The sequence below is a fragment of the Dysidea avara genome, chromosome 7 (genome assembly GCF_963678975.1).
Source record: "Dysidea avara chromosome 7, odDysAvar1.4, whole genome shotgun sequence".
Taxonomy (NCBI): Eukaryota; Metazoa; Porifera; class Demospongiae; order Dictyoceratida; family Dysideidae; genus Dysidea; species Dysidea avara.
Window position 1 is genome coordinate 33504800 of NC_089278.1, and position 14582 is coordinate 33519381.

A 14582-nucleotide genomic window follows, 5' to 3' on the forward strand; every position below is an offset into this window, starting at 1 on the left:
CAGCCACATTGAAATTTACTTTTGTTCATTGCTAGCACAGTATTCCAAGCTTTATCAATGGACTGATAAATCACAGTCAGTCATTCAAAATGTTGTATGCATGTAGTCATTATTTTAAAAGGCACCAATAAAAGCATTCTACCATTTTTTTAAAACATGAAGCCCTTCGTATTTAATTAATGCTCACCTTCTACTGCTAGTGCAAACTGAGGAGATACAAAGAACTCATTCAGGGTTGACAAAGAGGAGGTCAAGCCAAGTTGAAGTAAGGCCAGAGTCATTGAAACTCATGAAGTTAACAGAAAATAAACTTTCCTACTGACCTTCGAGAGAGCAGTTGAAGCTCATGGGGTGAAGCATACTACTATTCTTGCATCTCAACGGACAGGGAAGGTGCTACTGGCCTATGCAAGTTGCAATAACGGATGACATTGCTCAAGATTATGACAGGGAAGGCTGTTGTTTTCCAATGTTATGACACCAATGAAGAAACCTACTAGCAATGCTTCCATGCAGTGAGGCCACTTGAGAATGAAACACCAATGGAACTGGCTATCTGTGTTAAAGATCTGGCAGAGAAGGACTGTCCTAATAGACAAGATGCAGTTGATGTGATGTTCAAAGAACAGGTTTTGGAAGTGTTACCAGACGAAGTGATGGTATGGTTGAAGGAAAGAAAGCCCAAAATACTTATGAGGCTGGTCAACTGGCTGAGGACTACTGACAGGCTAGAAAGGCAAAGTTAGACTAGCCTACCAGGGCTTGCTATTCATGTGACAGATGGGACAGACACTTAGCATCATAGTAGTGGTGGTGATAAGAAGGTCAGTTCATCCACTTCTTCGAATGGAGAGAATGTGGCTAAGTTGGAGAATAGGCTGAAGACAGATGATCATGAGAAGATTCTAGTATGTTACAATTGTGGTAGACATGGGCACAGTAGCGTAAGGAAGTCTTCTGGCTACCATGGTAGAAGGTGACCAGTAAGACAGATTAGTTGTAAGGGGTTTGTTGAAGGTTAGTTTGCTAATGACAAGGTATTGAATACTGATTGTTCTAGAGCTCTAATGAGAAGTAATTTTGTGAGGGAGGATAATGTTCGTTGGAGAGGACTGCTACTGTGCATTGTGTACATGGAGATTCATACTCTGTTGTTAGTGTGGAGATTAGTGTGCAGGGGAGAGTGAGGTAGCAATGTCAGACATGTTTCCACACTTATGGTCATGATGTGGAGTTGATATGACTTGAAATCGAGCTTGCAGGATGAAGCAGAGTCAGCTAGAGCAAGGTATGGGGAAGAATGCGGTAACTTCTCCAGATAGTAGAGAAGTAGTGGAGAAGTCAGCCAATATAGCTACTTCAGATAGTGGAGAAGAGTCAGTCAACAAAGAATCCAGAGCAGAGACAGATGAAGGTGATAGGAACCAGTATTGGCTTCACAAGCCAAAGTGGTCATTGATAAACTTTAACCCTAGCTGAATGCTTGGATAAAGGCCATTGATGTAACCTGGGGCTGATCACAAGCAATAGGCTTAAAAGTAAAGCTTAAAAGTGTGCATTTCATAGGCAAGTTCTGAATTTAGAATACCATGTATCTGAGATAGACTATACCTGCAGATATAATACTAGTGGGAAATTAATCAGTTTTGGCTATATTAACAAGTTATATACAACTGAAGTAGGAATTAGAGGCTTATTTAGTATATTTGCAGCCTCTCTATCAACTTCCTATTCATTAAATTGAGCATTAATTATGTGAGTGGTATTTGTGCAATATGGCTTTAATCATAACAATACAAAAATCATTCAGCTCATTTTGTCTGTAACTTTTTCATTTTGCAATTTTTAACTAGAAATTAGCAATGTACATTTTTGCAAACACACAACTTGCTTTACAGTTGCATATCATCTTATACACAAATTGAACATGCACATATCTCATATACCTTGTTCTTGAGTACATCTCACTCCAGCATCTTCACTATGACTACAAGATCTTGTAACACCAACTCCAAGATGACCACAACTGGCCAGTGTCGATTCATTACCAGAACATGTCACACTATCCAATAAGATGGGTCCTGATCCTTGACCAAATGAAGCTGATCCAATGGCTGTTCCTGATGATCCAAATCCCAGTTGTCTACACACTACACCAGCATCAGTATCATCCCATCCACCATCACACACTGTACCCCATTCACCATTGTAGTTCACCTCCACTCTACCTTCATTGTGTGCACCACCTCCTACCAATCTCAGAATAGTACCTAAACAATGTTGTACATATAGCTGCATCATTGTGTACTAAAACATGTTACATTTGTAGGTACAGTGAAACTCCCTAATCAAGTCTCCTAAGATAATCTATTTAATTCAGCCAACTTGAATATCATGAAATCTTTGTTTCATAACCAACAGTGGAAAAAATCAAGCCAATAACCTTATCTGTTATGCTTTTCTGAAGGCATCAGTCAAATGGTTAGTTGGTCAGTCAATCATCAGTTAGTCAGTATGTCAGTTAGAAGACTAAACAATAATAGAGCTTTGTAGCAAACTAGCAATACATTGGAAATGTTTATGGTTGCATTAAAGGCACTGCTGGGATCATACTTAACCAATTCTGCCAAGGCACTGTGAGGCTGGTTTCTGGTCAATGTTTTTGTGGGAAAGTGCAAACCTTCATGATCCCCATTATGCAGTATTACTGTACTGTATGATACCATACTATGGTAAGTAAACTGGATGCTGACCTGTAATTCCACTACATCTCACTCCAGCATCTTCTCTATGACTACAAGATCTTGTAACACCAACTCCAAGATGACCACAACTGGCCAGTGTTGATTCACTACCAGAACATGTCACACTATCTAGTAAGATGGGTCCTGATCCTTGACCAAAGGAAGTGGCTGTTCCCGATGATCCAAATCCCAGTTGTCTACACACCACACCAGCATCAGTATCATCCCATCCATCATTACACACTGTACCCCATTCACCATTGTAGTTCACCTCCACTCTACCTTCACTGTATGAACTGCCTCCTTCTAGTCTGACTACAGGGGCTACACAATTAAGGTTTCACTGTTTAACAATGCATTCAGAATAGCAATGAAAACTAACTTGATAGTCGGTAGCATACAACTCCAACATCTTCATCATGACTACAGTCATGATTACCAAATCCATTATGAGAACAAGTTAACAGGTTAGTCTGACCACTATCACACTGAACATTATCCATTAGTATTGGTCCTGTTCCAGCTGGTACATTCGAGTCTACTGATCCACTAGTTCCTAATCCTAATTGTTGACATACTAATCGTGCAATAGTGTTGTCCCAGTTATCATCACACACTGTACCCCATACTCCATTCCTATATATCTCTACTCTACCTGAATAAGGAGTGCCTCCATCAGCAAGTTTGATAGGGAGGGCTAAAAAATTAGCAGAGAACATCTGATTACTGTATATACCTGTTATTTTTAATAGTAGGAAAACTAATTATTTATATGTTTTTTAGTATCTCTTGAAAGTGGAAGGCTATGTGCATTTCCTCATCTCCTTTGTACCTCTGAAGTTTGCTACTTTATTCTATCAAGACATCCTGTAGTTATTTTGTCACAGAAAGGAAACATCATCCAAGGCTGCTTTTTAGCAATGCCTTGATATATATACATGCACATAAGCAATGGTAGAAAAGCTTAACAACATTTACATCATATCAATGGTGTTTAGAATAAAGTGACTGTTGTTTCAGTCAGTATTTTCCTGCTGTATTAGAGCATCTCAATCTTTCCATTGAGTGTATTGCACTAGTAAACTCTGGACAAATAAATTATAGGTTGGCTTATTCAAACCTACTGAGCATTCTCCAAAATTTCCAGGCATTACCTACCACCCTAAAGTAATCTGTTTGGTAGTTCATAATAATATTTGATGTGAAATTAAATGTAAAGACGAATAAAGAAAAATAAAAAATAAATAAAAAAGAATTTAAAAAACTGAATATTGTAGAATCAAGAACATCATCATATAATTTCCTACAAATGTGAATACTCATCATATGTACATATACATAGCTAATAGGGATGGTAGGGAATACACACGTAATATATTCTATCTTGAAAATAGACTACCACCATGTTGGCCAGCTCATTACTACAGGTTATGTTCAACGATTTTGAGAAAAGACTAATTTTTGTTTCCTACTGCCCACGGGCTCAATCATGCAAAGGTCATCTAGTGATATTGGCCCACACTTTTGTCCTAATGCATGCTTCTCATATCCATTTAAAAATAAATAAACTTTCCACATGCTTTTGAAAATCATGCTGGCATGACCAATGAATGCCGATTTGCATTTTAAGTATGAACACCTTCTAAAAAACCAATTTAGGTTGGTCAATAATTCAAAAGTATTGTTCTGGCCATCATTAGCTAATGCCAATGTGCAGTGAAAAGTGACATGTGATTTTGCCAAAACTTTCTTCACCAATATCAGTTCATTTTGCCAAAGTTTCCCACTATAAAGTATGTTAAATCTATTCATGAAGCATAAGTACAATTATGTGATCAGTACATCCTGTTTCTCGATATGTTAGTATATTCATTTTATAGGGTAATTTTTGTGCCTATGACCTCAAAGGAACCACAGTGCAGGTGTTTGTTTAAAAACAACATTGGCTGTAAAATCATTTTCTAAAACTTTGCTTGTCAAAATACTTGGTTGTCTGTATATCACTGAAAGTAATATATTGTATAAGCAGAAAATCTGGCAGTTGACAAATTTTCACTGAAATTGTCAAATTTAAATCTTCTGGCTAGATCAAAAACATGGAGAAAATGGAGAAAACTATGGCAACCTTAGAACAACAATGCTAGCTACTGAGCATGGTCCCAATAGCTGCAGGAAAACATTTCTCTGATATTTTGTATGACCCAAAAGGCATTCTTCTACCAAGTACTGTAACTCTCCTACTGATGTACTACTGTAGCTAGTAACTTCGGCCTTGGATGCAGCTATAGTGTTCGAAGCTATCCCTTGAGCTGCACTGAGCCGCAATGACTGTTGCTTAGGCCTTCATGATGCAATCAATTATGTTCTCTCTGTGTGTGTGTGTGCGTGTGTGTGTGTGTGTGTGTGTGTGTGTGTGTGTGTGTGTGTGTGTGTGTGTGTGTGTGTGTGTGTGTGTGTGTGTGTGTGTGTGTGTGTGTGTGTGTGTGTGTGTGTGTGTGTGTGTGTGTGTGTGTGTGTGTGTGTGTGTGTGTGTGTGTGTGTGTGTGATTAGCACAGACCCCTACAAAAAAGAAGTACCATCTTTAATTTAATTTCACTAACTAGATAATTTGCTCAATTCACCAAATATTTTTCCATCAAATTTTCTGCTTTTATGGTATATGGTTACCTGGTATAGATCCAGTACAGTTCACTCCAGCATCTTTATTATGGTCACAATCTGATATCCCTATTCCATTGTGTCCACAATTCAGTAGTGATGATTCATTACCAAAGCAATTCACATCATCAAGTAATATTAATCCCCTTCCTGGTTCTGGTTGTAATGTGACTCCTGATGATCCAAATCCCAGTTGTCTACACACCACACTAGCATCAGTATCATCCCATCCATCATTACAAATTGTATTCCATCGACCATCAAAATATATTTCAACTCTTCCACCATTGGCGCTTGGTCCAACCACACGAAGAGTTCCATTGCTCAGAGGCTCAACTAACCAATCAAATCTCAAACTGATTTCTATTGTTATTTATGATTGTATACTTACCTCTAGAACAATTCACACTAGCATCTTCTCCATGACCACAATTATGATTTCCCCATCCTATATGGGAACAGCTTCCAATTGTTTGTTCATTACCAACACAACGTAGATCATCAAGCCAGATACGACCACTACCCTGTCCAAAGAATGCAGAGTGTCTAGCATCAACTGCTTTACCAAGACCCAGTTCACTGCATACAACTTGTGCATCATTCAAGTCCCATCCATCATCACACACTGTACCCCATTCGCCATTGTGATACACCTCTACTCTACCTTCATATCTGGTTGGTCCATTAACCAGGCGAACTGTAAAATATCATGTATAAAAATGTGTGAGACTATAATCATATACCATTTACATTGTTGCAGATTACACCAGCATCTTGTGCATGTGAACAACTTCCTACATTTCCAGCTCCATTGTGTATACAGTGAGATAGTTTACTCTCATTTTCTAAACATCCAACTTGGCTTAACCATACAGGACCACTACCAGGCCCAAATTGAGCTTGTCGTGTTGCTGTTCCATCCCCATACCCCAGCTCTCTACACACAACAGTAGCATCAATGTCATCCCAACCACTGTCACATATTGTCCCCCAAATTCCTTGGTACATTATTTCTACGAATCCTTCTCTTTTATTTGTGCCACCAGTAAGTCTTATTGGAGCATCTGTAATGGTAACAGCCTTATGTTAGTAATTGTCTAACACTGACTATAACATTATGCCATGCAAACACATGATATGCTGTAACTACATGGGGAAGTTTTGATGGGCAAAACTTTTGTGGTAGAGGGTAGTGCTGAAATGATTATTCGGTTATTTGACCATTCGGTCAGCATGACACTATCCGATTCGTTAACATACTATTCGAATAATTGTTAGCACTTTGTACACTGTATTCAGATGGAAACCCAGCCTTGAAACTTAAGATTGTGAATGAAGTGGTGTATCCATGCTGTAAAAATCTATTTTAGAAAAGATAGAAATAGCTCTTTAGAGCTCCCTAACAAAAGGTTTCAATACCTATTGAATAGAAGTATAAGCTTAAAGAATAATCGAATATTTGATTGTTTTGTTCACAACTACTTAAATAGTAAAAATTGCTATTCGTTTCAGCACTGGTAGAGGGCAATTACATAAACTTATTAATTTTGTGGTTAAACTTTCATGGGAGACGAAAGTATGGTGGAACCTGCAGTGCATATCTGTTTACATAAACAAGGCACACTTCCAATAACTGGGTGTGGCTCAGAATGATTATGACATGTACATACACCTAATGATTGATTAGGACATTGGGCATGGCTCCACATAAGCATATACACAGAAACGGACATGGCTTCTTGCATACCTCCAGACTGCTGCAACACACTTTACTGATAAATGGGTGTGGTTCCGCGTATGACTACAGAGAGTGACACACAATCTCAATAAGTGGGCATGACCCATGAAAGAAGCTAGGCTGCTGCAAGACTTTCTACAAGCAAATAAATTTTTTTAGGTCAGCAACAGATACTCGTAACAGGTAGCTAGTAATAGAATTTGTGGAGAGAACTTCGTGGTTTTAGACAAAACTGCAAAATACACAGCAGTTTAGCCCATCGAAACTTTTCCCCTATACAGTACCACCAAACAGTACAGTAGTACTATAGTACTGTTTAGCAGGAAATGATGGGCATCACTCAAAATTCTGTGGTTAGATGGACATTGCATCAGTATGGAAGCCATTCAAATTATGCATTATTTCACTGGCAGTGAAATAATGGCAAACTCGTAAATTTACTGAAATTTACGGTACTTTGGTTAAAATGGCTGGTTGCTTGGCACAATATCCCCGCAGGCAGGTAGGGAGGCTGAAAAAGTATGAAGGAAGATGGGAAAGCGCAAACAAAAGGATATGTATTGCCAATGAAATGTTTGGAAAATGGAGAAGGTTAAGGGCAGGGGTGGATCCAGAGTTTGGAAAGGGGGGGTGCACTTTGCTGAAAAGTTGAAGAGCAAAAAAAAGAAAAAAGGTCACAGCAATAATGGCTGCCCTTTACCAAATGTATTTACTATAAAGTATATAAAGATCCTTATTCAGATCTGTATTCATAGCTTCATAGTTAAGCTACACTGCCTCATGAACACTGTGACTGCTTTAATAGAGTGACTGCTCTATTAGAGTATCTTGATTTTGTGTGCAATCTTTTCTGAAAGGAATGAACGAAGGGGAGGGGGACCATGTGCCCCTCATCCCCCCCTGGATCCACCACTGAAGGGATAAATTAAACATGATGCGATGGTGTGTTTTCTTCTGGGCCAGCAACAAGCAGATGGGAAGTGCCAGGAACCAACTAGATCAGGAAAGGTTAGTAAAACTCATTCCTGTAAATATATAATTAGTAACTAGCTACATAGTTTTAGTGATTCAGTGAAGTTTCAGCCATCATCACCAGTCTTAGCATCTATACCACTCATTAGTGCAAACCATTGTGGATTAAATGATGTAAATGAAAGTTCATACACATTTAAAGATACAAGGTTTGATAATGCACCACCCCTTCTGGTATTTGATTTGTACTTTTAATGAAATATGCACTGGTGATCAACCTCTTGGCAACAGTGATGAGGAGACAATAAGCGTTTGCTATGAGGACAGACAAAGGTTTACATGGTAATGTTTGTACATTTGCTGAATTAAAAAATAGTATAACAAGCTACTCAATGCTACAAGTATACTATGTGCAGAATCACATACATCCAACAGGTATGTCATAATTGTGAAACATTTCATAATTGCATCCATGACAGTGACACCGAGGAGAACACTGAGGAGAGTGAGGACTCTGAGACGAATGAACAACTTGGTGACATTGATCTAAAAGTTTAGCTGTTGTGTTATAATGTTAGTTTCGTTTACAAAGGAAGCCAATGGGTAATGTGTTAAATCAAACTGCTAATGCAGCTAGCAAATGGGAAGTTCCAGGAGCCAGATTGTAGTTGTAATCGTCAAGTGTGCTATGAAGTGACCACTAGTTGTGTAGAAATTAATGGAATGTACAAAAATGGCCATCGCTTCTATTGGTCTTCTTCTAATTTCCATGTTAATAAGAACCAAAGCAAGATATTTAATATTGATGTGTTGTTAGCATCTGGATTTGTCCTATCAGGAAATAGTTACAACAAGATCCAAATGTTTTTTTGATTTTATGCAATTGGCAATAATCTCCCCAACAACTTTCTATGGTTACCTTTGTTTGCCCAACAGTGAAGAAGTACTACATGGATGAGCAAGGAAGTGTAGATCACATAATATTATGTGACAACAGTTTATAGAATTTTCACACACATGTTAGGCTAAATTTCTTGATAAATACAAGACAAAGGAGTTAGTTCTATCTGGTGACGGTAGATGTGACTCTCCAGGGAAAAGTGCCAAATATTGCACTTACTCTGTTATGGAAGCTACATACATTTGATTGAATGTATAAAAACTCTTATTGCAGAAACCAAGTACCCTACCATCTACTATTCTTGTGATGTATGGCATAAAGCCAAGAAGTTGAAGAAAGCACTGGCTGAGGTATGAATATTTCTTTGCAGCTACTCCATCATAGAGTTCACACCACGCTGGTAAAGTGTGCAAAATGGGTAGACTCAACCAGTGGTCAGGAAACATTGGGAACCACTTTTGGTTTTGCTGCCGCATTGTGAAGGAAGTTCGCTGAAACTGAAAGTATGTTTTAGGAAGAAATTTACTAATTATTTATTTATTTGTTTATTTATTTTTTTGGTTATAGGAAAAGTGGGTTTCCGTTCTGCACCATGTTCTGAATGATCATGATTGGATATTAGGAAAGTGTGAATATCAGCCTCTGATTGGTCCCCCTACATGTTGTAATGGATCAGAAATTAGTTACTTTAATCAACAAGAACCGGGATTTAAAATCCTCCATAAAATAGTGACAGATAAAGCATGGCTCAAATTGCTGGATTATTATGTTACGTTTAGGTAAGATGCATTAGAATGTACGGTTTATGAGTAGAGTATTTTGTTATCTTAGACATACTGGGATGCTTGAGTCCTTTCATAGCCTGCTCCTTGGCTGCAGTCCTAAGAGAACTGCATACCAGGAAGTAGCAGCTGTCTTAGTATTACCATGATTGATAAACTCATAGGGATCAAGCATACTTGATTAGGATACAACTTGCAGTGTTGGATCACAATGCCCATGTAACATGGGAAACTGCTATTATTGTCAAAGGGGACCAAAGGTATCACTGCAAGTATTGCAAACAATCAAAAAAATGGCCTAGTCTGTGAACTATCACAAACTGTCAAGTAGTGATGATACTGAGGTTGCATTTTGCTTGTATGGTACTGACATAACTATAATCATGTTTACATATGGATCATAAAGCTTAGTGGGTAAATCTAGCTGAAATGCAGCAGCTCAGCAATGACTTCTGAGAAGTTTAACATATTGTTTTTTATTTTTTTTAAATTTATTTATTAATGCTTTACAGCACAAGTGCTGAAGGTCTGTAGGACACCTGGTCCTACAGCCTGCTCAAAGACTTTAGCTACTTAGACTTTAACTACTTAAGGTATGTTTGAAAAGTTGGAGAAAGTTGTAATGTATATTGAATGCAGGGGCATACATAGGAATAAGGTTGTAAGCCATATTTAATAGACTACTCACATAATTATATTTAATATGCTATTGCTAATTGTCTTACTATGTATGCAGACAGGATGAAACTCTGTGTCTCACTGTTTAATTCAAGTATAAAGCTTCAACCCTTATACTATGCAGGGGCGGATCCAGGAGCTGGCAAGGGGAGGGGCACAAACAGGCTAAGTTGTAGGTGGTTGGGGAGAGCCAGATTCTCTTGTTAGTTGCTGTATTTTTGAAGCAGCAAATAATCACCTCTTAGTTGTGTCTCACTGTTGATTTTTTTCCATTTAGGCCTTTGCAGATGGTTGTAAAGTCTTGAAAGCTGTGTGAAAGGTTCTTAATGTCTTAAAAACAGCAACACGGCAATTATTTTTAGAGGCGCTTAGTACTCACGAAGGTGCTGGGTTACAATCTCACAGCTATAGTTTGGCTTTGGTTTCAGATGAATTTGTAATTGTGCTAGTAAATGTGCATATTTTCATGAGTTTTATAAACTGATCTAAAGTTGAATGATCAGAAGTATGGCTGGCTCTTCCACAAGGTGGAGGGGGGGCATTTGCCCCAAATGCCCCATCCTGGATCCGCCATTGCTATGAATAGAATATATATTTTTGACTTTACAAAATAATGGAGCTGAGAATGCAAAAGTGCATGGAAGCTTCAGTCCCCACCTTCTCTATTCCTATATAGGTTAATCCTGCTATTGTGAAATGTGTACTACACATAATTTAAAATATCCGTGATAAAATAATGAATAATGAAAAATTTGGAGCAATCTTGAAATACCATGATGATAAACTGTGAATTAACTTTGCCTGGTCTAAAATATCCAACATCCGCTTGCAGTATTAGGCCACTATTTTTAAAAAGTTATATATTCATTACTACCATTGGATGCAACACATTATAGTTATACATTACTTTAGTTGAAAAGTAACTGGTAATATGTTATATTACATATTATACAATGTATAAAAGTACTTCGTTAGGTAATAATATTACAGTAATACGTGGTAATAAGCTACTTTAGTAATACATTACTTATGTAAAGTAACTATCCATTATATATTACTAGCATAAGAAATGTAGCATGTTGTATTACTTTGTTACTGCATTAAGTAATAATATTATGTAACGCGTTACTGTTACGCCTAACACTGTCCACTTGCATTACTGCTACATGGCATGTATTAGAGTTATGCATAGTTTAGGGATAAACGGGGCAGTCCGGATGTAGGTGCTAAATGCACCTGCATTCGCCCTAGTGAGGAAGTTAGCTGTTGTATTTCTATTGCTATAGCCAGTACTTAGTCATATCAAGCAGCCTGACTACAACATGCCCTGGGCAGTGGTGCAGTCAAGGATGGGCCTGGGTGGGCATGTGCCTACCCAAATTTTCCTAGGACTATGGCACCCGCTTGCTATTGCTACTATGAAGTGCATACCTTGGCAGTGTGGTATTTTCATTGTAAATTAGCAGCTGATTATTGAGTAGTTAGATCACATGATCTGAGTGGTTTCTATTTAATGCACAGTATCACATGACCCAAATTTTTGGGGAGGAAGAGAGGAACATGGCAAAGGATGGAATCTTTGTTTTGCATTCGAAATACTGAGTTGTGAGTAACAGTATGGATTCTTTTGTTGGCGGAGTTAAGTGACCTAAGTGATAGATGATGATTAAATTCTTTGGGCAGAAAATTGCAATTGGTGGCTGAATTAAGCCATATGCAGTGTTGGGAGTAATGCGTTACATAAGTAACGCATTATGTAATATTATTACTTTTGTGGTAACTAAGTAATATAACAAAATACGCTATAAAAACGGGTAATATAACTCAAGTTACTTAACTTACAAATGTAACGTGTTACCTAAGTAATATAGTTACTGTAACGAGTCTAATATTACATAATAGTATTACTACAAGTAACAAAGTTACTAATCTCGTTAGTAATCCACTGAGTAACGCCTAGCCACAACGAAGTAATGAAGCCTACTGAATGAAGCTTATTCACCAGCTTCTTACTTATAACCAATATTTGCACATTGTCCGACAACAAAATCATGTCACGTGATAAGGTGGTAGTTTCACACGTGACAGCTTAAAGCTGTGGACACAAAGTAATATAATATGTAATATTATTATAGTTACTTTATTTTATGGGTAATATGTAACTTTAACTAAATAGTTCAGTTGCAAGTAATATGTAATATGTAACTAGTTACTTTTAAAAAGTAACTTGCCCAACACTGTCAGTTAAACATGTCCTTTGGCTCAATATAGTTAGTTAGCACTAGAGGGTTCAGTTTAGCTGCAGAGCAGCGTAAATAGCAAAAAAAGCATGCTGGAGGTAGCTAGTAGTAACAGCAAGTAGTATAGTATAGCTATAGTAGTAGCAAGTAGTTGCTATTAAAGTAGTAGCAGCAAGTAGTAGCCAGTATAATATAATTGTACTTAGCAAGTATTAGCTAGTATATAGCAGCAAGAGAACATAATACTAATAGCTGGTAGTATAGTAGCAAGTAGTAGTTATAGTAGTAGCAGCAAGTGTATTAGTAGGAGCAGTATAAGCAGTAGCTATATAGCAGTAGCAGCAACAAGCAGTAAGTAGAGCAGCAAAACTGAGGAACTCAGATCCTGTATGCAGTAGCTGGCGCAGCTAGTATACACCAGTGCACTTCAAACTTGAATGCAGGAAACACGCATCCCTATGGATATGTGTGTGGGGAATGCCTTACCTTGGGAACATAATACCCAGGGAAAAATATATCACTGTGACTTGCAGATCGCTAGCCAGTTGGTGATATGTGTACGGAGAAACACGGATCCCTAGTGATATGTGTGCGGGAAACACATAAAACTGTGACACCGCCACATAGCATGTTGTGCTCTTACCAATCCATCAAATTCTGTTTAATCCTGATGTAGAATTGCTTCCTTATCATTCTAAAAGGAAAACTACTGCAGTATTTTCATGTCCAACTCTTTAGTAACAGTGAGGATGGTTTTCTGAAGTCTGCCAGCATGGGCAATAATTTACGAGAGTTAACCAGAGTGTATGTTAGTGGCTGTGAATCATATGCTTACAGTGCTTACAAAATAATAGTGTAGCAGGTTAAATGATAATTTTTCAGCGTAGGTAATTGCAAAATGCTTTCGTGCAGTGGGCAGTAAATAGAAACTTCGAGAGAGCGATTTCTAGCTTGCCTACAAGTAGAAGAAAACTAACTTCAGCACAATTCTAGTCACTATGTAATGGTAAGAAACTGTGTACAATCTGCAAAAATGATTTATTAACTTGGCACGCGCCCCGTTCCGTTCCATTCCGTTCCGGCTTTTAGTACTACCCATTTCTTTGTAGCTGAATGTTCTACAAGGTAATTTCTTCTAGCTGATCTCTCTACAGGGTGATTTCTTTGTAGCTGAATTCTCTACAGGGAGATTTGTTTGTGGCTGAACTCTCTAAAAGGTAACTTCTTCTAGCTGAACTCTCTACAGGGTGATCTTTTCGTAGCTGAACTCTTTACAGGGTGATTTTTTGCAGCTGGACTCTCTACATGACGGTTTCTTTGTAACTGAACTCTATACAAGGTAACTTCTTCTAGCTGATGTCTCTACACGGTCACTGCTTTGTAGCTGAACTCTCTACATGGTGGTTTCTTTTTAACTGAACTCTCTACAAGGTGACTTCTTCTAGCTGATCTTTATACAGGGTAATTTGTTCATAGCTGAACTCTCTACAGGGTAATTTGTTCGTCGCTGATCTCTATACAGGTTGCTTGTTTCTAGCTGATCTCTTGAATTCTCTTCAGGTGACTGCTCTATTAGGATGACTGCTCTATTAGAATATCTCTATCTCACACTTGTTCCACCAAGTTGGATTTCGTGCTATAACTCTGTGGCTTTAAGTCTGATTCTTCTACACCATTGAAGAGCCTTTCTAAGATGATTACTCCACCTGTACAATGATTTTCAAAGCATTACCCCATGTGGTTTTTCTGGTAGGCATGGCAAGTAGTCGTTTTCTATTAGCATAGATCCTTATTTAATTATTTTTTAAACCAGGTGCATGCCCACAGCCGGCTAAAGGCCGGCTGTGGGCGCGCGCCTGGTTTACTGA

General features: G+C 38.0%; 1 protein-coding gene across 1 annotated transcript in view; it reads right to left on the minus strand.

The window, feature by feature from the left end:
* LOC136261460 (scavenger receptor cysteine-rich type 1 protein M160-like) overlaps positions 1–6467 on the minus strand; it is a gene marked incomplete at its 5' end in the record, with an annotated part of 163506 nt that extends 157039 nt beyond the window's left edge. The window contains 6 exon segments of the mRNA XM_066055468.1: positions 1947–2270; positions 2754–3068; positions 3127–3441; positions 5413–5739; positions 5795–6100; positions 6147–6467. Coding sequence (XP_065911540.1) covers positions 1947–2270; positions 2754–3068; positions 3127–3441; positions 5413–5739; positions 5795–6100; positions 6147–6467 — 1908 coding nt within the window.
* Positions 6468–14582: the final 8115 nt, after the last annotated feature.